At 44.7% G+C, this 23,470-nt stretch overlaps 1 protein-coding gene across 6 annotated transcripts in view; it reads right to left on the bottom strand.

Annotated features, from left to right (window-relative positions):
• Snx24 (sorting nexin 24) overlaps positions 1-23,470 on the bottom strand; it is a 154,549-nt gene that overhangs the window by 37,172 nt on the left and 93,907 nt on the right. For all 6 annotated transcript variants that reach the window (XR_005496057.2, XM_063277476.1, NM_001008364.1 and 3 more), the window contains one exon: positions 19,054-19,158. Coding sequence is in view for 5 of the 6 variants with exons in the window: in XM_063277476.1 (XP_063133546.1) it covers positions 19,054-19,158 (105 nt within the window). In the remaining variant the exon portion in view is untranslated. The remainder of the gene's footprint in view (positions 1-19,053; positions 19,159-23,470) is intronic.

Raw genomic sequence — 23,470 nt, 5'->3', positions numbered from 1 at the left:
GTCTTGAGGGAACACGTCTATAAACAGAACTAAGAAAAGGGTTGGGGCCACACAGGCATGAGAAACACACAGGCTGACACAGGATCACAGAACGATGCTGGAATTAGGAACTTGTGGCCTAAGAACATCTCAAGCTGACAGGTAGGTGCCATTCCAGGAATATGGAGCTGACACAAGCTCATTCAGTGATGGTAAATATGAACCAGAGCGGCCAGACTCAGGGAGAAAAGTACCAGGAAGGTCCTGGAAAAAGAATAAAGTGCTAACCATCAGGAATGGACGGAGGGACAGCAAACAAGAACGCACTCTGGACAAGTAGTTCCCAGGATGCAGGCACGGGACTGTTTTAAGTGAAAATAATGGCTTCATAAGGGACTTGAGAGGGGTCCAGAGTTTTCCAAGACAGTCAGAGAAGCCTGTACAGCTCCTCACCAAGGAGGTGATGACGCAACAGAAATGTCTTCAGTAAGCAAGTCCACAGAGCAGCATCCTGGGCAGGAGAAGCTGAGTCTAGAGTACAGAGAAAGTTTCAACGTGGCCTCGAGTACCCGGAATTAGCTTCTAATGAGTGGTTCTAAATAATCCCAGAGAAAGTTGACCAGTGCTCTCACACACAACTCACACTGACCTGATACAACTGCCCTGCCATCCTGCCAGGTGGAGGAGGAATAAACCAAGACTGCGGGGCTATCTGCACAGTGACAACCACAACCCCCATAGTCACTGCAAGGGCAGGGGACGGAGGAACCCCCTGCCACAGGGTCACAGGAAGCAAACACACAAACTAATATGCAACTCTGTGATGGGGACAAAAGGCAGAGAGGGCAAAGCCAAGGACCATTCCCTCTGACAACCCTAACTTCACTGCAGCAGGTGGAGCGGATGGGCCCTGGGTGTGAACGTGAGCCCCTCCATGCGGCTGGCAAACACCCAGCACTCTTAGCCACAGAAAGGGGTTTGTCAGATTCTGGATTTATTTTCTGAGATGGGGTATCTTCGTGTAGTTCTGGATTCTAAATCCTTCTGCCTCTGCTTTCAGAATACTGGGACTGCATGTGGGATCAAAGTTTAATTCCCAGCACAGAAAAAAAAATATTAAAAAAATAAAAGGAATCGCTGTGGTGGTCTTTAACTCCAACACTTGGAGGCAGGTGGTTCTCCAAGTTCAAGGTCAGCCTGGTCTACAGAGTAAGTTCCAGGACAACCTAGGCTACACAAAGGAACATTGTCTTGAAAAACCAAAACCAAAATATAGACTGGATTAAGACCACGTTTTTAATTTCAGTACTTAGGAGGCAGCGGCAGGAGGATCTCTGTGAGTTCAAGGGCAGCCTAGTCCACATAGCAAGTTTCAAGCCGGGCCGAGCTACATGGTAAAACAAATGTCTAAAGTAACAGTGAAAAGCACTTTAATAAACTGCAAGTGATAAGGAAGACATCTATTGTTTTATTTATTTATTTATTTATTTATTTATTTATTTATTTATTTATTTATTATTTTAAAGATTGTATTTATTTTATGTGAATGTGTTTTGCCTGCCTTGGATAGACACGCAGGGCACCATGTACTTGCAGTACCCAAGGAGACCAGAAGAGGGCATAGGATACCTTGGAACAGGATTTACAAACGACTGTAGGCTGCCATTTCGGTGTTAGGAATTGAACCTGGGTCCCCTGCAACAGCACTGCTGCTGTTGTGGTTGCCAACTGCTGAGCCATCGCTCCAACCCTGACACCATCTCTACACTATTTTACTCACTTGAGATCTTCTGGGATGGTTGAAACAGTCCTTTATTGAGGACTAAGCACAGTAGAGCAGTGCTTCCTAAATATGGATACAAAACCCAGTAGCTACATATGAGGAAGAGGGATTGATAATCCCTGGCTACATAGTAACACCACACCTGAACATCAAAAGTTTCTCAATATAAAGAGGCAACTCAATATGGGCTTGCGTTTATGGCATGTATTAGTAATCTAAGTCTCTTCCATTCTTGTTTTAAGATGAGAGACCCTTGATGTTCCAGCTCTTGAGTGCTGTGCCCTGCCAAGCTCTATTATGTTGGAACAGAGTGACTGTTCACCACGTTCAAGAGTGACTTGGCTTTAACAACGCCATCATGACAGCATTGCTCTCCCAAGTAGACCCCACAGCTGCTCTCACTGAATCCTCATGCTTTCCTTGGTATTTTTGTTTTTTGCTTTTGCCAGCTCCATTCACCAACAACACAAAGACCTTCTGCTGAGACCTGGCCAGGAAGCTCTCTTTTTTCCTGATGTCACACAATTACAGAACTGGAGAATGCTGCTTTTAATAAATTTTTGGTAAAAGACCAACTGAGACTCTTCCTGTGAAAGATTTTGGAGCCGGCCAAATCTCGTGCTTCTAGGTTTCGGGGAGACAGAAGGTTACTCATGTTGTTATGGCAACAGGACTCACTCCATAACAAAAGCAAGTTTCTAAAGCGTTGTCCTGTTCAAGATGTGCAGAGGCTTACAACACTTCAGAAGTCACAGGGTAGCCTTTCGAGCCCCTGCTGGGCCAGGTGAGGGAGAGGAGAGCTTCCTATGTTTTCCAAGGCCTAACTGTGTAGACTTTTTATCCAACCCAGTTTTTCCTGACAAGACTGGTGGGATATCACAAAGATAGTGGAAATGACCATTTGATGTCAGTGTGAAGACTAGTATCATTAAACTGTTCTTCACCGTCTCCACCAACCCCAGACAGGCTGCAGGGTTCTGCCTAGGACACCCACTGTGGGGCCACAGGCACTGTCCCCTCCCCCACGCCCCCCTGAGATTCTTAGCTCCTCTGACTGCCAGGTCTCCATGTTCAGAAAGATTTGAGGCTGGTCCCTACCCTGTTGTCTTTTGAAGAAAGGCCAGAGCCTCTCACTACCTTAGCACAGTTTGTTAAACAGAATGGGATCTGAGGAGATAGCTCAGCACTTAAGAGCATTGACTGCCCTGGCGGGAGGACAGTGGTGTTTCATAACTGCCTCTAACTCCAGCTCTAGGGATCTGATGGTGTCTTCTGGCCTCTTTGGACACCTGGCATTTATGCAGTGCACACGTGGTCACATACGTAAGAAATAAAAATAAAATACATAAAAATATATTTTAAGCAAAATGGTTGACTGGGGACATTATGCAGCCAGCCTGGTGGTCAGGAAAAGAAGAGAGTGAAGGTGGTGAGCATGGCAGGGCCAGGCCTAGAGTCACTGTTAGCAGACGTTGATTTGTGAATTAATGAATGAGTCAATGAATACACAGAAGACTTCATCAGAGCTTTCTAGTCACAGCATTCTCTCGATTTAAATCTGCACCGTCTGAGTCCAAACAGTGTTTTTAGTGAATCATCGTTTTAATTGAATTGTTCAGACGGTTCCTGTAAGAACATTTTCTAATTTAATTTTCATGGCTAAATAATTAAGATTAGGCATTAATCCCTGTGACTCCCTGGAGTCACGGGGATATTTGGGGACTTGGAGAGAACATGGCTAAGACATGCATAGCTAATACCACCCAGATCTGAGGGAGAAGGGTAAGTCTGCAGTAAGATGTCTTAGAGACTGCCTGATGTGCGTGTATGCTGGCACACCGAGTCATCACCGACAACTCTGCCATGGTGACCAGGGGTCGGAGGGGTTCTGTAACTACATAGCAGAGTGCAGCAGCCTGGAGCTCTGAATTTCCACGTGCACTGGAACAGCTACACTCTTTGCTCCAGTCCCTCCACTCCTGGATGCTCACTCCTGCCTCTGGTCCTAGAACTGACTGTAGCTAAACGGTTTTATTGCAACACGGACCCTCTGCTTGGCTCACTAACTCGCTGAGGGGTAGCTGAGTGGTTACAATGGAACTGAGTGGCTCACACGCTAACACTTCCTACTGACTTTTCACAGGTTTTGAACACCTGCCCACTCTGCACATTCCTGTGTTTACCTGTTCATGCCTCCCAGTGTGACAAGACGTAGCACTCTTAACTCAGTCATTTTTGCTCCTATCCAAACTCAGATTTCAGCTTTAATTCGGATTGTTATCAAACACCTTTCTCAAAGAAATAAAGTCATGGGAAAGAAAATGGTCTCGACACTAAAAACCATAAGCAACAGGGACACCACTTAGTGAGTTTTCTTTCTCTTAGCAGCCAGAGGCACAAGCGACAAGTTGATGTGCCAAAAGGTACCAGATTCATTACCAGTGCAGGCTCACGTACCCTGTTATAAGAAATCTGGAACTAACCGCTCTTCATTACTCTGCCGCTCTGCTCTTAGCTTGTTTATCAGATTGGGAAAGATGGATTTAATAGCGCGCCGTAGAGCAGCTCCTTTAATTGGAAACATCACAGCATTTAGCTCACTTTGTACTCTAGCAATTAAGAACAATTTGGAAAAGTGTTGTTGATTTTTTTCCCCCCTTTTTTACACCATTGTCTCCTTGATTAGATTTCTGAAGATCCAGACAAAACAAATGGCAACCCTAGTGGGGTTCCAAGGGTACCATTGGTACCAAGAAGGGCCCAGCAGCCAGATTACTTACCATGAGGAGTGCATCCCCATGCACTGCGGACCTCAGGATTGTTTCCCAATCCTTGTCTCCTGTGTACGTCAATGGTAATACCTCTCACACTGGGCGTCGCTCTGCACCCACCTTTACACAATTATCTTTTCTCCAAATAAGCCAAATCAACAGGAGAAATTATTTTTCTTGATTAAGCACCCACATTTCTCTTGGGAGGGGAGAAAACAAACAATTAATCTTCCCTTATTTGTCCTTATTTGTTCCCTGCCTCTTTGAACGCAGGCTATCCGGGTACCTGTGGCAGCCAGTCGGCAGCAATTAGGGCTGAGCAGAAAATGAATGGACTCGGGGCTGAGTGCCTAATCTGCTGAGAGACTGTGAGGCAGGGCAAGGTTACTCCAGGAAAATTCCCTGTTGTCAGAACACAGTTCAAAATTACGACCCGGCTTCAGCATAATTAACCAGGCTTGGGGATTTATACGAACTAAGTAATTGGAAAGAATTAGCAAGAGATATGTGCATTAATCTTTACCAGTTACCCAACGTTTAATGAAATTAAGGCTCTTGTGTTCATCCCCGCCTGCCCAGCCTGCACACAGTCCGCTGCGCCTGTAGAAAAGGGCTGCGTGCCTCGCGCGGGGTACAGGAAAACAGGCAAAGACGTAAAGGAAGGAGGAAACAAACAAAGTAAAACACTGTAAGGGTAAATTAGAGACAGCCCCAAACATCAGGCTCCTGGACGCCAATACATCTATAGGGCAGAATATTACGCGGTGGTTACTAAAACGATTTCACGGCGACCCTTTCCCTGTTGTGGGTCCATACTGAAATACGTACGGCTGAAAATACACCAGAGTTTCTTCGAAATACTATGGAGAAGAAAGCGTGAGAAAAGAAAGTGTGAGTCACTTCTGAGCTGAAAACTGTTGAAGCTGGATGATGACGATTTGGAAGTTTATATATTATTTTTATGGTCTTTTATATTAAAATTTTCACAATGAAAAGCTAAGACTTTTTAAGAAAGAAACTTGGCACAGAATCAATGTTTACGACATTTTTTAGTTGATAAAGGAGCTTATATATCATTATAGATAACATGGTAAGTATTTGAAAATATGAATGCCAGATATAGTAACACATTTGTATAATCTCAGAACTTGGTGGCCCGAGGCAAGAAGACCACTGCTGTCTGAAGCCAGCCAGGTCTGCACAGTGAGCTGCGGGCTCCTGCAAGCACAGCCCAATTTGGAAGCTCTGAAGCATGGTTTCTTAACTTTGCCACTCACGATACTTTGGGCCAAATATCTGTTTATTGGTGGGGTCCTGTTTCTCTGTTACATGCAGGTACCACCCCATTCCATTCCCAGCTCTGAAACTCGGAGCATCACCACACACTGTTACGCATTCCTGTAAGGCAAACAACTGCTCCTGGTCCAGCACCACTGAACTAAGAAGATGACTACAGGAAGTTGTCTGCATTCTTGTTTTGATAGCTTTCAAATATGAACACATATATGTCCATATAGTCAGAAAAATAACAAAATATATGTTGTTCAAATGCATTCATGTGTAAGAATTTATGTCTATGAGGGAAGCAGTTAAGCCAGGTTCCTTGGTTGAGCTGGAATAGTCAAGCTAGAAGGAGCCTCACCACAAGACCCAAGTCTTTAGAAAACACAACTCCAGGGCTGAAGAGATGGCTCTGGGGTTAAAAACAGCGCTGTTCTTGCAGAAGAGTTGGGTTCCATTCACAGTATCCAAGATGGAGAGCTCAAAACTGCCTGTAACTCCAGTTTCTGGTTTGGTTAGGGTTTCTATTACTGTGGAAAACATCACTACCTAAAGCAACTTGGGGAGGAAAGGTTGATGTCAACTTATAGCTGGAATCCAGCATTAAAGGAAGTCAGCGAAAGAACCTGGAGGCAGAAAATGAAGCAGAAGCCATGGAGAGATCTTGCTTACTGGTTTTTCTCTACATGGCTTGCTCCGTTCACCCTAGAACCATGGGCCTAGGGATGGCACCACCCATAGTGGGCTGGACCCTTCCACATTAATCACCAATCAAGAAAATGCCCAACATGCTTGCTCACAGGCCAATCTGATGGAGGCATTTTCTCAATGGAGGTTCTCTCTTCCCAGATGTTCCCAACCAACCAACCAACCAACCAACCATTACCACTACCACCAATAGTAACAGCAGCAACAACAACGGAAAACACTAAAACAAACAAGCCAGCAAAGTATCCAACACCCTCTTCTGGCCTCAGACACTCACACATGCACAAACCTACAAATAGATACACACATACAAACACACAATTAAAAATAAAAATAAATCTTTAAAACATGACTCCATCTCACCAGCCTGATCAGATACTAATCCAAAGAAGCTCAGGGATGATGTGGAGCTTCAGGGAAGAGCAAACCGCAGTAATGACAGGGATCAGAATCCAATGATATTCTGAAGACCCAACACCCACAGAAACACAATGTCTGCACAGGGCGGTGAGCATCTACTAGAAACTCATCTGCCTCCTAGCAGACCTCTGGACACACGGAAAAGGCCACTCACACTCCTGCCTTCTCCTCGGATATGTGAAGTGACATCACTCCCACCTGTGTGGAGAAGGGGCTCTGAATGGCCTTTCCAGAAATGAGGGCCGTCTGTGGCCTGTCACTACGTCTCCCACCAGCCTCTCTGTAGAAAACACCAGGCAGTCACAGTGTTCTCACCAGCGTAGCTAGTCCAGAGGACTGAACCCCAAATATTCATCCTATATGGAGCTCTGGTTAAAAATACTCTGTGCACACTCGCAGGCTGACAGCCAACATTTGGGAATTCGCAGGCTTAAAACTCCTCCAAGCTTTAAGTGCTGAGTCCCAAAAGATGAGGGACCACAATTCACTAGACTTCATCTTTCCCTGCATCCTCTGTGCTCACGCGAATCCTCCATGAGATCAGAAATATTGAGATTCCCAAAGCTTTTCAAATTGCTATTACCAATGCCCATTCACTGGTCTCTCCCTCTGAAGGTTCTCTATTCACAGTTGTGTGGGCTATGCCAGGCTTGTCTGTCCAAGGCGGGCAAGAGTGCATTGTCTAACAGTTAAATACCACCTCAGAGCTGAAGGCACAGCTCAATGCCTGGCATGTGTGAAGACAAGGGCTCGATATTTAGCAACTCACACAGGCGTGCTTGTGTGCTGTCCTGAAAGGTCGTTTACACTGTGTCTCTTTAAAAGCAATATATATGGCTAGTTTTATAAAATTTAACCACTGCTACAAACTAAAAATTAATCTTAAATGGCACAGATAGATATCATTTTGAGATCAAAGGAAATCATTGAAAAGAATTTCCATGTAGGAAAACTAAGCACCCAAGTTCCCTGTGGTTCATATGCAAGCCTTTTAAATACAAGAGGAACCAATACATTTGGAAGAAATTAGGTCGAGCCTTTGTAAATTGTCCATCACAACACAAAAATACTATAAAGCTAGCATAAAATATAATAACCCACAGTTCACCATCTCACAATTCACCTACCACGATGAAAATTAAAAAACAAAGATTTCCGAAGCATCGTTTCCTTTTCAGTTTGTCCAGTATCCCACCATTTATGCTGAGTTGCTTGTCTGCTAAACTCTAGATCAGTAAGTAGCTAGGGCAAGGCTGTGTGAAAAGCCAAGCACTGAAACAAGGTTACAGGATTCCTCCCCACACAACAGAAGCATGAATACGCAACAGGATCTGAAAAAAAAATTCTTGCTAGCAATGATGGATTTAAGTTATTAACAGATCAAAAGGAGATGGATGGCGGTTTACTTTTCTTAATCTACATCATCATCTAGATCTATTTAAAGATACGTGGTGCACTAACAAACTTGGTTAAGGTTTCGATAAAATCAGTAAAAATAATCTGCCCCGTTACACTGAGTCTGTATCGATCAATAAAATCACTTGTACAAGGAAGGCACTGTTAAGTACTGACAATCCCAGCCATTAATATTATTTAACACAGTGTTCACCATGTTAACCAGAACAAAGAGCAGCTTGTCTGGTGTTAGAGGCAGGGTCTCTGTCGGCACTGCTTCTTTACAGGCTTCTGCGGTGTTTTTATGAACTTCCAGCTACAGCTGCTTCTACCAACGAGACCGTTTCCTGAAATACATACGATTTCAAAATGTTTTGTCCTGTGTGCATGATGGAGGGAGGGGAGAACACGTATGCCGTGGTCTGTATCTGGAGGTGAGCAGCAATCTTGTCAAGTTTTCTATTTTACTTTTATGGGGGTTCTGGGAGTCAGACCTAGGTTACCAGGTTCCATGGCAACCACCTTCTTGCTGGTGATAATGGTCTCACTCTCTACTTCATCTTCGGTTTGAAAACAACCGTTGGTGGGACCTGGGTCCGACGTTACAGATCACTGCTTGGTCTATGAATGAAGCCCAACATTCTGAGATGGGCCGCTGTGAAGACTCAGGCAGTGACAGTGAGAGCCCAGGGCCCCTGAACATTTGTAGACTTCACTCGAACGTCAACAGATCCTCAGCCAGAGTTCGCTCATCAAGTGAGAGATGAACAAAAAAAAATATTTTATATAAGAATTCTTTTTAACTACCATGGATATCTGTGGTTTTAGGATTGGTGATAAATAATGAGAAAAGTTGAAGATGTAAAAACTAACTTCAAAATAATCATGATTCTAAGCCTTATATTAGTACCTATTCTCAACACTGGAAGCTATAACTACAGCTTATGGAGCTGTTCGCCATTTTGACAAGGGGGCTGGGGGGCTCTGCCTGGGAAGTGGATCATCAAAGAACCAAATCACTGTTAGACCAAATCTGTTATTCTGAGCACTCTGGGGCTTTCTCTGCAACTATCAGGACGTTTACAAATAATACTTAGGGTGCTGCACACAAGACCTGGAGAAAAGGACTCTCAAAAGAAGACACTGCTAGCACTACTTTTAAAACAACGAAGAAAAGGTGGAAGGATATACCTAAAAATGACTCAGTCATAAAACTGAGTCATTTGGACATGCACGAGCCACAAGTCAAGTGTGTGAGTAGATCCTCAGGAGCAGTCTGCGGTGCAGGAAGTGGCCCAGGGCATTTGTATAGGAGCAGAAACTGCTTGGCAAGTCTGCAAGCCCGAGAGCCCTGCAGGGAAAAGACAGGGCAGCCGGGAGCCCCCTGCCACACACTTCTGCACATGGGCTGCACGGCCTCTGAAGCAGATGGATGGCCTGTTTCAGTGGTTTCATGACCCAACAGGTGATAAGAGTAACAGTCTAGTGTCTGACTTAATGACTCTGTGTAAAACCCTGATCCCAGCATTTCAGAAGTAGTGTTTGCTGCTTAGTGCGGAAGGAGATTCACTGGCCACGGGATCTTTTCCTTAGGATAATGACAGAGCTTAGGCAGGAGAGAGGCAGGCCAACTCTGGAGGCACATGACCATGCCTCCTCAAGCCCTAGGATGAGTGAAAGTCAACATGGAAACTGTCACTTGTGAAATCCCCAACACTAAGGCTACAGAGAAGCTATGTTCTTAAACTCAAGGATAGATCATGATGCAGTGTCCGTGGGGCTGCCTGGCATGGGCTGGGCTTACTGTGGGTGCAAGTATATCACACTGTGTTGTTACAACTGGGCTAAATAAGATCTTAAAGTTTGTAAAACAATGAAATAAAATGTTGTCTTCGGTTAAGAAAGATGATGATGATGATGATGATGATGATGATGATGATGATGATGACGACGACGACGATTTTGAGACATCTTTTTATCTTAAGCTTAAAAGAGTGTTCTTGGGTGATTAGTGAAAGCAGATAGAAATTCTCTCCATAAATGCAGTTCAACCCTGGCATACAAGCTTACTGCAGATAAAGATATCCAAAGAACCCAATCACGTTGGTCAAACAAATTTAAAAACCATGTGTCTACACAACAAGGAGATATGGCACAAGGAAGATTACCAGAAACTCAGAAACTGGTCATCACTTCAACTTGGAAAGTTACCAGTTCTAAACTATATGATTCGAAGTAGAAAACGGGGCGGGGGAGGGGGGGATGGTAACCCAACATCCCCGAGGGTCTGAGGACTGTGCTGGAGCTCAGTGGGAAAGCATGGCACGGCACTCGAGGCAAGATTCCATCCCCAACACAAATATGAAAGTGGATTTTACAGACATCAACACATGAAACAGAGGAAAGTGTAGCAACAGAGTTCTGTGTAAATCTCACTGCTACTTCCTCAGATGGACGATGAGACGAGATTTAGCTCAGTGGTAGAGCGCTTACCTAGGAAGCGCAAGGCCCTGGGTTCGGTCCCCAGCTCCGAAAAAAAGAACCAAAAAAAAAAAAAAAAAAAAAACCTGTACCCAAGCTGTATAAGTACAGGGCTTGGGCCGAGCCTAGCGTGTTTCTTTTTTCTTTTCTATTGGATATTTTCTTTATTTACATCTCAAATAAATGTTATCCCCTTTCCTTGTGTCCCCTCTGGAACCCCCATCCCATCCCCTCTTCGCCCGCTTCTATGAAGGTGTTCCCCACCTACCCAACCACTCCCACCTCACTGCCCTGGCATTCCCCTACACTGGGAAACAAGCCTTCACAGGACCAAGGGCCTCTCCTCCTATTGATGCCAGACAATGTCATTCTCTGCTACATGTGGCTGGAGCCATGGGTCCCTCCATGTGTACTCTCTGGTTGGTAGTTTGGTCCCTAGGAGCTCAGAGCTGGAGAGATGGCTCAGTGGTTAAGAGCATTGTCTGTTCTTCCAGAGATCCTGAGTTCAAATCCCAGCAACCACATGGTGGCTATCGTAGGATCTGATGCCTTCTTCTGGCCTACAGTTATACATACAGATAGAGCACTCCTATGTCTAGAGTGTTTCTTTCTCTGTACTATTTTAGCCTGGAAGCTTCTAGCCTCTGTACAATCTAAGCTGACTGACTCAATCCAGATTCTCTCAGCTTCTGATGGAATTGCTCTGGTTGGCCCCATGCTAATGACAATATGTTCTAGTCTCCTGGCTCGGTCCATCTTCACCTGTGTCCAGTTTATTCTCTCTGTAAAACTGTCCCAGTAAAACTGCCACACACACACACACACCACACCACCTCACTCCTCCCACCCCTCTGTACTTAAGTAGCCTCCAAGAGAGTGTTGTTCTCCTGTGAATTCTGTATATCCCATCTCTGACTCATTCTGTCAAATCTTTCTCTGATTCATCATCACTTTACCGTTCTTCAATTAGACGTGACTTTCAAACATGGCTGCTTCCTTCTACAAACTAACCTTACCTTCATGGCTAGGAGTTAAAGGTGTGTGTTAGGGGTGTGTCTGTGGTCCAGCAAGATCCTACTGTAATCCAGGGTGTGCCTGCATTTGGCCAGATCACATAGATAGACCTAGAAGATCTCGGGATATGATTCCTTGCCAGGGCAGCCATGTTGGATTCAAATTCCACAGTAAGACTAAGGAACACCAAGATCAAAACAATATCCAGGCGGGTGAGGGGCACATGCCTTTAATCCCAGCACTTGGGAGGCAGAGGCAGGCAGATCTGATTTCAAATCCAGCCCGGTCTGCAGAGTGAGTTCCAGGACTGGCCTACACCGAGAAATCTGTCTTGAAAAATCAAACCAAACCAAATCACACAGCAACCAAACACTACCCTAAATGAATCAGAGAAAAACCATAGGCCAATCTCAGAAGGCAGAGAGTCACCCAGTTCTGTCTGTAGACAGGCAGAGTACTTCAGATAAAACATCTTGTTTACGCTGAGCGTGGTGGCACACACCTTTAGCCTCAGCACTGCAGAGTGAATTTGAAGACAGCCTGGTCTACGTAGTGTGTTCCAGTCCAGCCAAGGTTTCTAATGAGACTGTCTCAGAAAAAAAAATACTGTTTAAATCAGTGTATACACACTATCAATTTAGCATCTTATCAATTTAAAATTGTAGTTTACATTCTTTTTGGTATTAATACTAAAGCTGTAGAAGAAGTGTAAATATAAGTATTTATTTTAAAGTCCTATAAAAATAAGTATTTACAGAACACTTGAATCCAGACTCACCATATCTAAGCACTCAATAGTTACACATGACCAGAAGGTACCACAATGAATAGACATGAGCTTCAGGATTCCATACTTGAATTCAGAATAAGGAATTCATGGTGGAAAGGCCACGTGGTGTTCCTTGGAGCTGTTCACTTAACAATGTGTGCAGTATCTCAAGTTACTGTAGGAACACACATTATACCCTTTGCTGAGTAAATACGGGTGAGCACTCCTGCACTTTTTATACCTGTGCACTGGGATTCTCTTGACCAGCCTGTTACTTTGTCCAGCTTTACACAGGAATAAGACTGGAAGGAGGGTGAGGAGAGCCATTGTTCTCCTTGATGTTGCAAACCCAATCATGAAGTATGAGCACGTTTGCCTCCATTTCTTCAGTAAGATTATTAAGCATCAAACATTTTAAATCGCTAGATTTTAAGAGTGCATATGCCTGAGAAGGTGGAGAAGCAAAGGAAGCTCCAGCCCACTGGCGTGTGTGTCCTAGGACGTGTCAGGACACAAACTTAGTTTCTGTACATTAAAACAAAACAAAAAACAGTTATGGAATCAAGTATTGTGGTAGTTTGAATAAAAATGGCCCCTGTAGACTCATGTGTTTGAACGTTTGGCCACAAGGAGTGGCACCATTAGGAGGTGTGGCCTTGCTGGAGAAGTTTATCACTGTGGAGTGGGCTCTGAGAACTCAAGCTATGCCAGCTGTGGAACACAGTCCCCTACTGCTGCCTGGGGATCAAGACGTAGAACTCTCAGCGCCTTCTCCTGCCTGCATGCCACCATGCTTTCTGTATGACAATGATGGACTAACCTCCAGAAACTGAATCAGACCCAATTAAATACTTTCTTTTCTAAGAACTGTCATGGTCATGGTGTCTCTTCATAGCCATAAAACCCTAACTAAGATAAGTATCATATCAAGAAGTAAAACTAGCAAGTTCACAAATTTTCAGAGGAAAAAAAAGCGATGGGTCCCAGGAATTCAGCATTTATCAGGTACTGCCTTGTGAGGTCCACATGTAGCACATAGAGTATAAAGATGCACAAACTTTATGGTGCCATTATCAAGGAAGAGACAAGTCACAGGGAAACTGGGAAATACTTAGACATGAATGAAGATGATAATGCAATGTGTCAATACTCAGGAAACCGACACTTGGGGCACCATACGGAGTCCAGCCTCACACACTAATCTGAAAAAAATCGAGAAAGAAGTCAAACCCACAACTTGACTTTATAATTTGAGAAACCAGAAAATGGAGACCAAACTATCCAAAGTTAGAAGAAGGAAGGAAATCATAAAGACTATGGGGGGAAAAAGGAACACAGAGAGAAAATAATAAAGAAAAGTCAGTAGAGGTAAGTTAATAATAAGAAAGTAATAGCAGGTAGAGGTGGATGCTGAAAAACCTGACAACCATAATCCTACCCCCAGAACCCACGTGTAGAGAGAGATAGTCACTCCCATAAGCTGTCTCTGCCCTTCTATACGCATGCATGAATGTGGGCAGGCACACACACAGGCGTGCACATCACACACACACACACACACACACACACACACACACACACACACTTCTTTAAAATGTAAAAATAATGAAAAGTAATACACTTGTCTAGGATATTAAATTTTATGTCTCATGAGGAAGTTTGAAACTTGTAGCAAAAACCCAAAGGAACAAATAAAACCTGAGGCCTGAGGAGATGATTCTGTGACTAAAAGCACTTGTTGCGTGCAAGTGTGACACCTGCCATGGATCCTGGACTCATGTAACAGCTGAACATATGAGTGCGTGTCTGCAACCCCGGCAGTTCTACAGTACAGAGGCAGAAGGGGCCAACTCTCAGGGAGGCTCTGGCAAGCTGCCAGCCTGGGAGGCTTCAGTGCCACAGTCAAGGGAGACCCTGCCTCAAACAGGGTGGGCAGCAAGGACTTGGTCGTCCTTTACTTCCACTGTGTACTGTGGCAAGCATGTGCCCTCACCCACACACAGACACAAAAGTAAGCAGGGCTGGAGTATTGGCTCAGTAGTCAGGAGCACTGGCTGCTCTGTCAGAGGACCACCGACCTTCAATTCTCAATACACACATGGTGGTTCACAACTGTGCAACTCCAGTTCCAAGGGATCTGATGCTCTCTTCTGGCCTCTGAAGGCACCAGGCACAAACGTGATACACAGACATACATGCTGGCAAAGCACCCACACACCAAAACAAACATACAAACAAACAAATAATTTAGAAAACAACTAAGAAATCAACAAATATACTTCCATTTCCAACAAGATGTATATCTTTCCTATTTATTTTTCCCACTTAATTCAACCGACAACTGGACATGTATATAAAACAAGCCTAAGGTTAGGAACGACTCGGGAAGAGGGTAGGGTTGTGACTCCAGAACACCAGGCTGTAAGGAATATATGACTCAGGTAGGTTTGGTTTTTCCTGTGTTCCCTGCGGTCTCACATGCACCAGATTTAAGCCAAAAAGTCAGCAGCCAAGAAATTCAGGGGAATGAAAGAAAGAAGGGGAGAGAGAGAGAGAGAGAGAGAGAGAGAGAGAGAGAGAAAGAGGGAGGGAGAGAAAGAGGAAGGGAGGGAGAGAGAGAGAGAGGGAGAGAGAGAGAGAGAGAGAGAGAGAGAGAGAGAGAGAGAGAGAGAGAGAAAGGAAAAAGGATAAAAAGGCCCACTCAAATCCATGTTCCCCAGCCAGCACCCGGATTACTGCCACCAAGCCAGCCTTCCATGCTACTTTGACTTGATATACTCACTTTGTTCCCCCTGAGACGTGACATTCTTATCTGAAAACAGAGTGGCTTGCTTGCTTCCCCCTCTCTCATCTCTCCCTGCTGCCCTCCCTGCTTCTCTCCCGGTCACTGCCCCCCGGCTGACGGTGAACTCCAAGGTTTAAGTGACGCTCCTATGATGTTCCTGTCCCAGCTGCCTGAGCTGCCGGGTGACACAATGTCACAAGTAAGCCCACCATGACATGTGCTAGAGGAAAGGTACTACACTGCTTCTGCGCCGAAGTACTTTCAGAATATTTTTACAATATTTAAATTGATGCTGATGCTATTTCTAAATTATGGTTTAGGGACTACTATGCTGTTCGTTTCTGAATGAAAAAACTGCCAAGAAATTGGCTAAGGGTGGGCCTTCTTTGACTCTCTTCTTTGACTTTCAAACTATTAGTGACCAGACAAAGAATGGAAAAGATTGTGAAAAATACAGCTGTTAAGAAAGCTTTTGGGTTTTTTGATTAACATCACTGAACAAAATTAATTTTGAAATTGGGTGACTCTATCTTTATTTTTTAAAGTTAGCCTCTTACTTAAATATTTAACTCCCAGAATGTCCCATAAACCATTTTCAGGCTGAGGCAGAAGAATGGTTTGAATCCAGGAGTTCAACCCTAACATGGGCAACACAGTGAGGCTGTGTCAAACAAAAAAACAGCCAAGTCCCTGTAAGCCAGATGACTTAAAACGGAAGCATTGGTTGCCAGGATTGTTAAGTGTTTAAGTTAAAAATTTTCAAGAATATGGTGGCAGAGAGATGCCTCAGTAGTTAAAAGCACTTCCTGGGCTTGAAGGGGACCTGGGATTGGTTTCCAACACCCACATGGCAGCTCGTAACCAACTGTAACTCCAGTTCCAGACCAGCACTCTCTTCTGGTCTTTGTGGGCTCATGCACAAGTGTGGTGCACATACAGATATGCCTCTCTCTCTCTCTCTCTCTCTCTCTCTCTCTCTCTCTCTCTCACACACACACACACACACACACACACACACACACACAAATAAAAAAATCATTTACTCACTAATCAATTACTCAACCAAGCAATCAGGGAAGAAGCAACCTGGTAAACTGTAATATTGATCACTATAAAGTCTTTTCTTGTACCCACTTACATGCTTATATAAAACTATCAGGGGTGGAAATTTTTCCTTAATTTAGAAAATCATCCGTGAACATAAGAAGAGCCCATATTAGGCAACAGGAAAACAAACTCCCAGCCCAGCACATTAACAAACGTACTTGGGAAGGTGCCTCGGTTTCAGAGCCCGTTAGACCTCAGCCTCCCCATGTCTAACTAAAACAGCATTGCAGGCTACCTCAGGTAATGTGTGAGGCTGCGATCAGGTGCCCAGCTGACCTCCAGAGGAAGGAGAAGGGTTATTTGCCCTGACTTGTCAAGAGGCAGACTGCCACAGGGCGACTCTGAACTTCTCTGACAGGCAGCAGATGAGCCGCAGGGCCTTGGGAGCAGGGCCTGGAGGCAGCGTCCTTGTCAGCCTGTAGGAAGCCCAGGCTGAGTCAGACCTGCAGGGATGCTGTCCTTAAGATGGGCTAGTGGCAGCTACTCCATGGAGCTCAGACTGCTCCTGGGGGTTGAGTGGGACTCTCCCTGGAGTTAGGTAGGCAGTGGGGGAAACAAGAATACAATCTATTTCCTCAAAAGACATAAAAAGACCAAGAAGCAAGAGCTGGGCATAGCCAAGGTTCCAGCCTTTGTCTCTGCCTTGCTCCCACTACCAAAGGAGGAGAAAAGGCACCCCCTGAAGTCCTCTAGGCCTTCAGGTCACCGAATGTCATGTCGTGTAGACAAAATGAATCTGAAACACACGGCAGGAGGCAAGTACTCTCTCCCCTCAACCACATTTTCAAGCCATGTTTCTGAGAATAGAAAATTCTAAGGTCAATTTGAGCGCCACTGTAAGCCCCTCTCATGCCAGATGACTCTATCCACATATTTACACATGAAGTACAAACAACTTAAAATGTTTACTGAGGAGTAATGGAACTCATGTGTCAAATGCAATGGGGGCAGGGTGATGGGGGATAAAGCCTTATCCAGAACTGAAGCCTGAAGATATACAATATCTGTGGAAAATCTGGTCTACAAATGAAAGCGTGTTGTTTACCTATCCCTTCTGATTACAGAGAGCATGCATTCTGCCCTCAGCGTAGAACTTCTTAGGTCTCTTTCCCTGGGTCTTTGGTTTGCTGTTTGCTCTGAAGTGTTGCCTGAAGCTATGGAATCCTGATAGCTTCGTGCACAGAATCTCAGAGAAGGCCACACGCACTCCTGGGATTTGAGATTCCAGTTTCCTTCAGGCTCTCACTCCCGGAGAGACACAGTGAAGAATCCTTCCACCAAGCCCCATAGACCAAGGGTAAAACCCAGAAGCAGCACCGTCCTCGGAACTCCTGCAGCTTCTTCCCAGTCCTCTTTGAACAGGGTAAAGAGAAGGACACAGGAGAAGGCTGGGAACTGACACCTGGAATCTTCCCTTCCACTGAGAAGGTGTCCTCATTAGACATCACTAGACATCAGCCACCAGTGATCAACTCAGACCCAGCCATCAGGCAGAACTCTGAATGGGGACAGGCACACAGGTTCACTGCACCTGGCTTCGCTTCCATGCAGGATCCACCCTGTGGTTAATGATGCTTGAAGGGGGGGCCGCAAGGAAAATGAAGAAAGGAAATGGCCAGCTGCCGGTTTATCTGATAATAACCTTAGAAGGATCAGTCTTCCTCACTCTCACATGAAGTCCTCCTTTTGTCCTCTTCTAGTCTTTGAGGTAGCGTCTCCATGTGTAGGCCTGGCTGGCCTTGAGTTTCTGATTCTCCTGCCCAAGCCACCAAAGGCACTAGTATATCCCTGCATAGTCATAGCTTTCGTTCTGAGGTGGAATTCCTTTCCTCACCCAGCTATGCTCGTGCTACGGACTGCTTCTTACACGGAGCTAAACACAGAGCACGTCTGACCATCTAGGTCCGTCTGTCTCTACACCCGCCCTGCCATTCTATGTACTTAATGCAGACATCATGGAACGGTCACCTGAGACTTCAGGGTTCTATAATGTTCAGAGAAGAGGACAGCGTCTTACCTTCTCCTCTGTCTTCTGTGTCTCTTGTGAGAGGAAACTCCCATCTCACGTCGGGCCTGACTATCCTGAGAGGCGACAGTAAAGAGCTCCCTGATGCACTCCATCTAGATTCGGCACTTTCTCAGGAGCAGTTTCTACACAGCTTTGGTAGGGTTTTAGACGTGTGTTAGCCTGCACCACTGAAAAGCCGTCTTCTCCCATGACTCTACCTAGCACCCAAACATCTAAAGCCCAGGGGCTGAGAAAACAGAACTATCTAAAACAATTTGTACAGCTGAATTAAAAAAAAAAAACAAAAACCAGACAGGTCATTTCATTAGCGTTCTTCCAATGATACTAAATCTGCACTCCCCCAATGCATAAGGAACTTGAAACAGAATCCAATAAAAGCTAAATGAACCAACCGATAGCCACATTTGTGCGGGTAAACAGCCGTGTTGGTCAGTGTCTGGCACCATGCTCTTGTCGTCTTGTCGTCTGAGCTAACAGAGTGACACTCGCTGACTTAGGATCTGTTACACTGAGGGTGGAAACGTCCCTTACCTGTAAATAGGTTTCCAGGCCTTGCCTCCGTTGTTCCAGGACTTTGGGGACCCAGTTCCTGACGTGTTTAGAAGGGATTTCCGGAGTCTTTATACATTTCTTAAGCTTCCGAGAAAGAAGGGAAACACGTTTGTCAATTATAAGGAAATCACTCAGAGGACAGAAAAGCAAGGAGTGTAAACCACAGCTAAAACGTGCTGAAAAGTTTCTCAAACCTTTTTTTTTTTTTTTTAACTTAGGTATCCTGATTTCTCAGGCTTCAGGACAAATGGGTTTTATGTTCGATAGCTGTTATGATGTATATTTCAGATTTAAATTTTTTTCAGAAAAATTAAAAGTCTAGTCCTTGAGTTAAAACAAAAACAAAGAAAGATTATTTCAACAACCAATTTATTTCATAGCAAAACTAATACAAGTTTTTAACTATGTTTTCTAATTAGATTAAGAACCACTTGGAGAGGCTCTGGAAATTTCTGAAATAAAGTAAAATTTAAAACACAGTCTTATCTTTCCAATAATCCAGAAAAGCATCTGCAAACTCTACTCATGCAAACTGATGGGAGTTCTGAGTTAGGACTTCTAGATGCCTCAGTCATTAAGAACACTGGATGCTCTTCTAGGGGACCAGGGTTCAATTCACAGCACCTGCTTGGTAGCACACAACCATCTGGAACCCCAATCCCAGGGGTCTGAACACCTTCCTTTGACCTCTTGCAGCATCAGGAACACATACATACACAGACATACATGCAGGCAAAACACCCAAACACATAAAATTAAAATCTTATTTTTTTTTTAAAAAGCTCTTCAAAGTTAGAGCAGCTTTGATATGCGAAACAACATCTAACTTCAAGAAGTGTCAAGTTCTAAAACCTGGGAAGGTTTCCATATCCAGCATAGGGGATTTTTTCAGTTTGGTAAAATTATTGAATAACAGGGAAATTGTCTTAGGTTATCTGAGCAGGTTCAAAGCAACGGTGAGGACCTTAAAAGAGGGCAGAGGTTATAGGTCAGAGGTTAAAAAGTATGAGGCATGGTGGCACATGTCCGTAATCTTAGCACCTAGGCTAACGCTGGAAGATGACAATTTAGAGGGTATCCTGGGCTACAAAGAGATTCGTTGTCAAAGCAGAAATGTAACTCAGCAGGGTGGAGCTTGCTTGGCAAATATAGTCCCTTAGGTTTAGTCTCCAGGACCTAAAAATATTAAAGTAAATAAATTTTGTCATAAAAAAAATCCTCAACAGGTGGGTAGCTTTCATGGTGGCCTTGGCAGCCTCTGGAAGCCAGAGTCTGCCCGTGACCTCCACAACTTTGCATCTGCTCAGGGTTTCTAGAGCCCGCAACGAACCTGCCCAGGGCCTGTAAAAGGGCCGCAGCTCTGCTGACCAGCTCAATTTTAGTCTAGTTACACTGATTTTGGACTTCGAGACCTCAGGCAGCCTAAGAGAATAAATCTGTGCTCCTTTAAGCCACTCTATGTATAGTACTTTGTCATAAGTAGCCTCGACAAACGGAATGAACCCCAGTGCCCTAACTTAAGTCTTGAAGCCCTTAATGGCCCTTTTACAAAACATGTGGAAAAAATATTCTCTTGTCCACTGTAATGAGAAACATGGAGATTAAACCTGTAAAAACACAGCATAACTCTTCTGCACATTTAAGAAAATAATCACCAGCGACCCCTCCCAGTTGAATCCTTATGGATGCTCAGAGAAAGAACAATTCAAACCGCAGTCCTTCAGGCTCCAGCCACTGGGCTAAGCCCATGTGCCTCCTCCCTCTATACAGACACAAGTAACTGCAAACCCCAATCTGCCCGTCCTTACCAACAGAAGTATTGGGCAGAAGGCACAGCGTCCTGAATGTGCTTGGAGAATCGTAAGCCTGGCTGGAGCCTGGGGCCACTGGAGACCCACAGGTTCTACGGAGAAGGTAGCATGGGGACACTGGGTGGGTCTTAGGATTTGTTCAAGTGTATTATTCTTTTGCCAGTTAGAGAAGAGAAATGCATCACTTCTCAATCTTTTAGCAAAGATCAAGTGTAGAGAAAGGAGTTCCTGAGACAACAAAGGCCTGGAAGACGCCTATTGGGCTCTTCCTCCATGTTCCTTGGCACCGGAGCATACCTGCCCCAGACTGGAAACCAACTGTCCTAGGGTTTCTATTGCTGTGATAAAACACCATAACCAAAGGCAACTTGAGGAGGAAAGGGTTTATTTCTTCTTACAGCTTGCAGTTCATCCTTCAGGGAAGTAAGGGTAGGAACCTAGAGGCAGGAACTGATGTAAAGATACTGACTACCAACTTGTTACCCAAGGATTGAGCCTGCTTCCTTATATCACCCAGGACCGCCTGCCCAGGAGAGTCACTTCCCACAGTAAGATGGGCCCTCCAACATCGATCATCAGTTTTAAAAAATGCCCTTCAGACTTGCCCATAGGCCAATCCATGGCGGTATTTTCTCAATTAAGATTCCTTCTTCTCAGATGACCCTAGATTTTGTCACACGGAGAGTGCTAGAAATTGGGGGTGGGGTGGGGTGGAACGGCAGGAAGGTGGCCTGGATGAGGAGGTAGTGTCTGAGGCTTGGCCTGAATCCTATTTGAAGGAAGCTGGGTGAGCGACCCGAGGAACACTATTAGGGCAGACACAGTAATGGGAAAGGAGGGTCAGGCCTTTGATGCTCAAAGCTAACAAGAAGAGATGGACCATCTGCGCACCGTATCCTTCAGCGCCTTGGGGGCCACAGTGGGGATTTAGATATTATTTGAAATGAGAGGAGGGGACATGCTGGGTGGAATGAAATAGCTGACAGACCCGTTCAAAGTGCCTGAGGAAGAGATGATGGGCAAAACCTGGGCAAGAGATGATGGTCCTGACTGTGGGTGCTGGCAGTGGACGTGGGCAAGTATGAGAACTGTAGGTGTGCAAAGTATATTTGGTCATCTTGGCTCTAGGGCACAGTCAGGTTTGGACCTCCTCGGGCAGCTGTTCTGATTACCTGCCTGTCATTTAGTGAACAGTGTCATAATGTCAGGTTTGAGCACAGTGGCTGTTTTAGAGCGAGTTCTCTAGAGGAATAGAACTGATAGAATGAATACGGCCATGGTCCAGCTAATCCAACAATGGCTGCCCATCAGTGGCAAGTCCAAGAATCTGTACATTGTTCTGCTCATGGAGCTGGATGTCTCAGCTGGTCTTCAGTATACACTGGAATCTAGTCTCTAATGCCAGAGAAGGAATGAACTTGATACCGAGAGTCAGGGCAAGCAAGCAAAGAGCAAGCTATCCCTTCTTCTATGTCCTTTATAGGCTGTCATCAAAAAAGTGTGGCCCAGATTTAAGACTAATCTCCCTACCTCAAAAGATGCAGATTAAAGGTGGTCTTCCTACATTCGAATGAGATAATCACCATCATCATCCCCCCTTCATAAGTGTACACAGTTGATTGGATATTAGTGAATTCCAGATGAAATCAAGTTGACCAAGAACAGCCATCACAATGCCCAATTTCTTAGTTAGTCCCCAAATCTACAGTTCCTGGGTGCTATAGGAGTCAACTCCTGGTTTTGGGTGAATGAAGAACACACTTTCCCTACCTCCACCCCCAGCTATGTGTGACTCCATCCTGCTCGTAGGGAGGTGAGAAGAGAAGGGATCTCAGCAGGAGGGGCAGCTCCATATTTTCATTCTTCCACTCTTGTTACATAAATGACCAATGCAATGGATGGAGCCAGAGCAAACACCTTTGACCATGAGGCATAGCTGGGTGGTGTTGGGAATGGTAAAGTAACAGAAGTCTGATCACCTCCATGCAAGCAGGACAGAATCCCATCTGTTACTGTCACCTTTGTCTTGCATTTATAGTAATTGTTCAGTCAAATTTAATCCCCTCAAATAGGGGAAAACGTCATTCAGAGTTCAACATGTTAGACCTAAAATTGTTGAGTTCCTAAGTTCCCTTACCATCACTGTGGTCATGTGACACAGTTGTTAATTAAAGCACAGCCTAAGTCTACTGGGTCTGTTTTCCCAGAAAGACAGTAGGATTTGCTTCTGGCGGAAGTGTGAAGCAAGGCCTGGAGTGAGAGCAGCTATATTATAATCAGAAAGGGTAAAGTCACAGCTTTACGACAACAGACGCTGAAGCTCGCTCTATCCCTTGGGTTGATGGCCTTTAGGTTTCCTAAGGACAACAATAAATTTCTTACTTGCTCAAGAAAGCTACTCAAAGTTCTATGTGTGCGTCCTTAGACACTCCTAATAGAAAGGGATCAACTGTTAAGGTTGGAGAGTTTAAGCTAGAGATACCGCCAGGAATCCATGGGAAGACAGTGTGAGAAAGTACACAGAATTCTGTGAACCCAGGAGTCTGAACACTGTGTCTGTAGACATAGACTCTAAGTCGAATCAC

Source organism: Rattus norvegicus, chromosome 18 (genome assembly GCF_036323735.1).
Source record: "Rattus norvegicus strain BN/NHsdMcwi chromosome 18, GRCr8, whole genome shotgun sequence".
NCBI lineage: Eukaryota > Metazoa > Chordata > Mammalia > Rodentia > Muridae > Rattus > Rattus norvegicus.
Note: the sequence above shows the minus strand (reverse complement) of the source record. Positions and strands in the feature narration are given on the sequence as shown.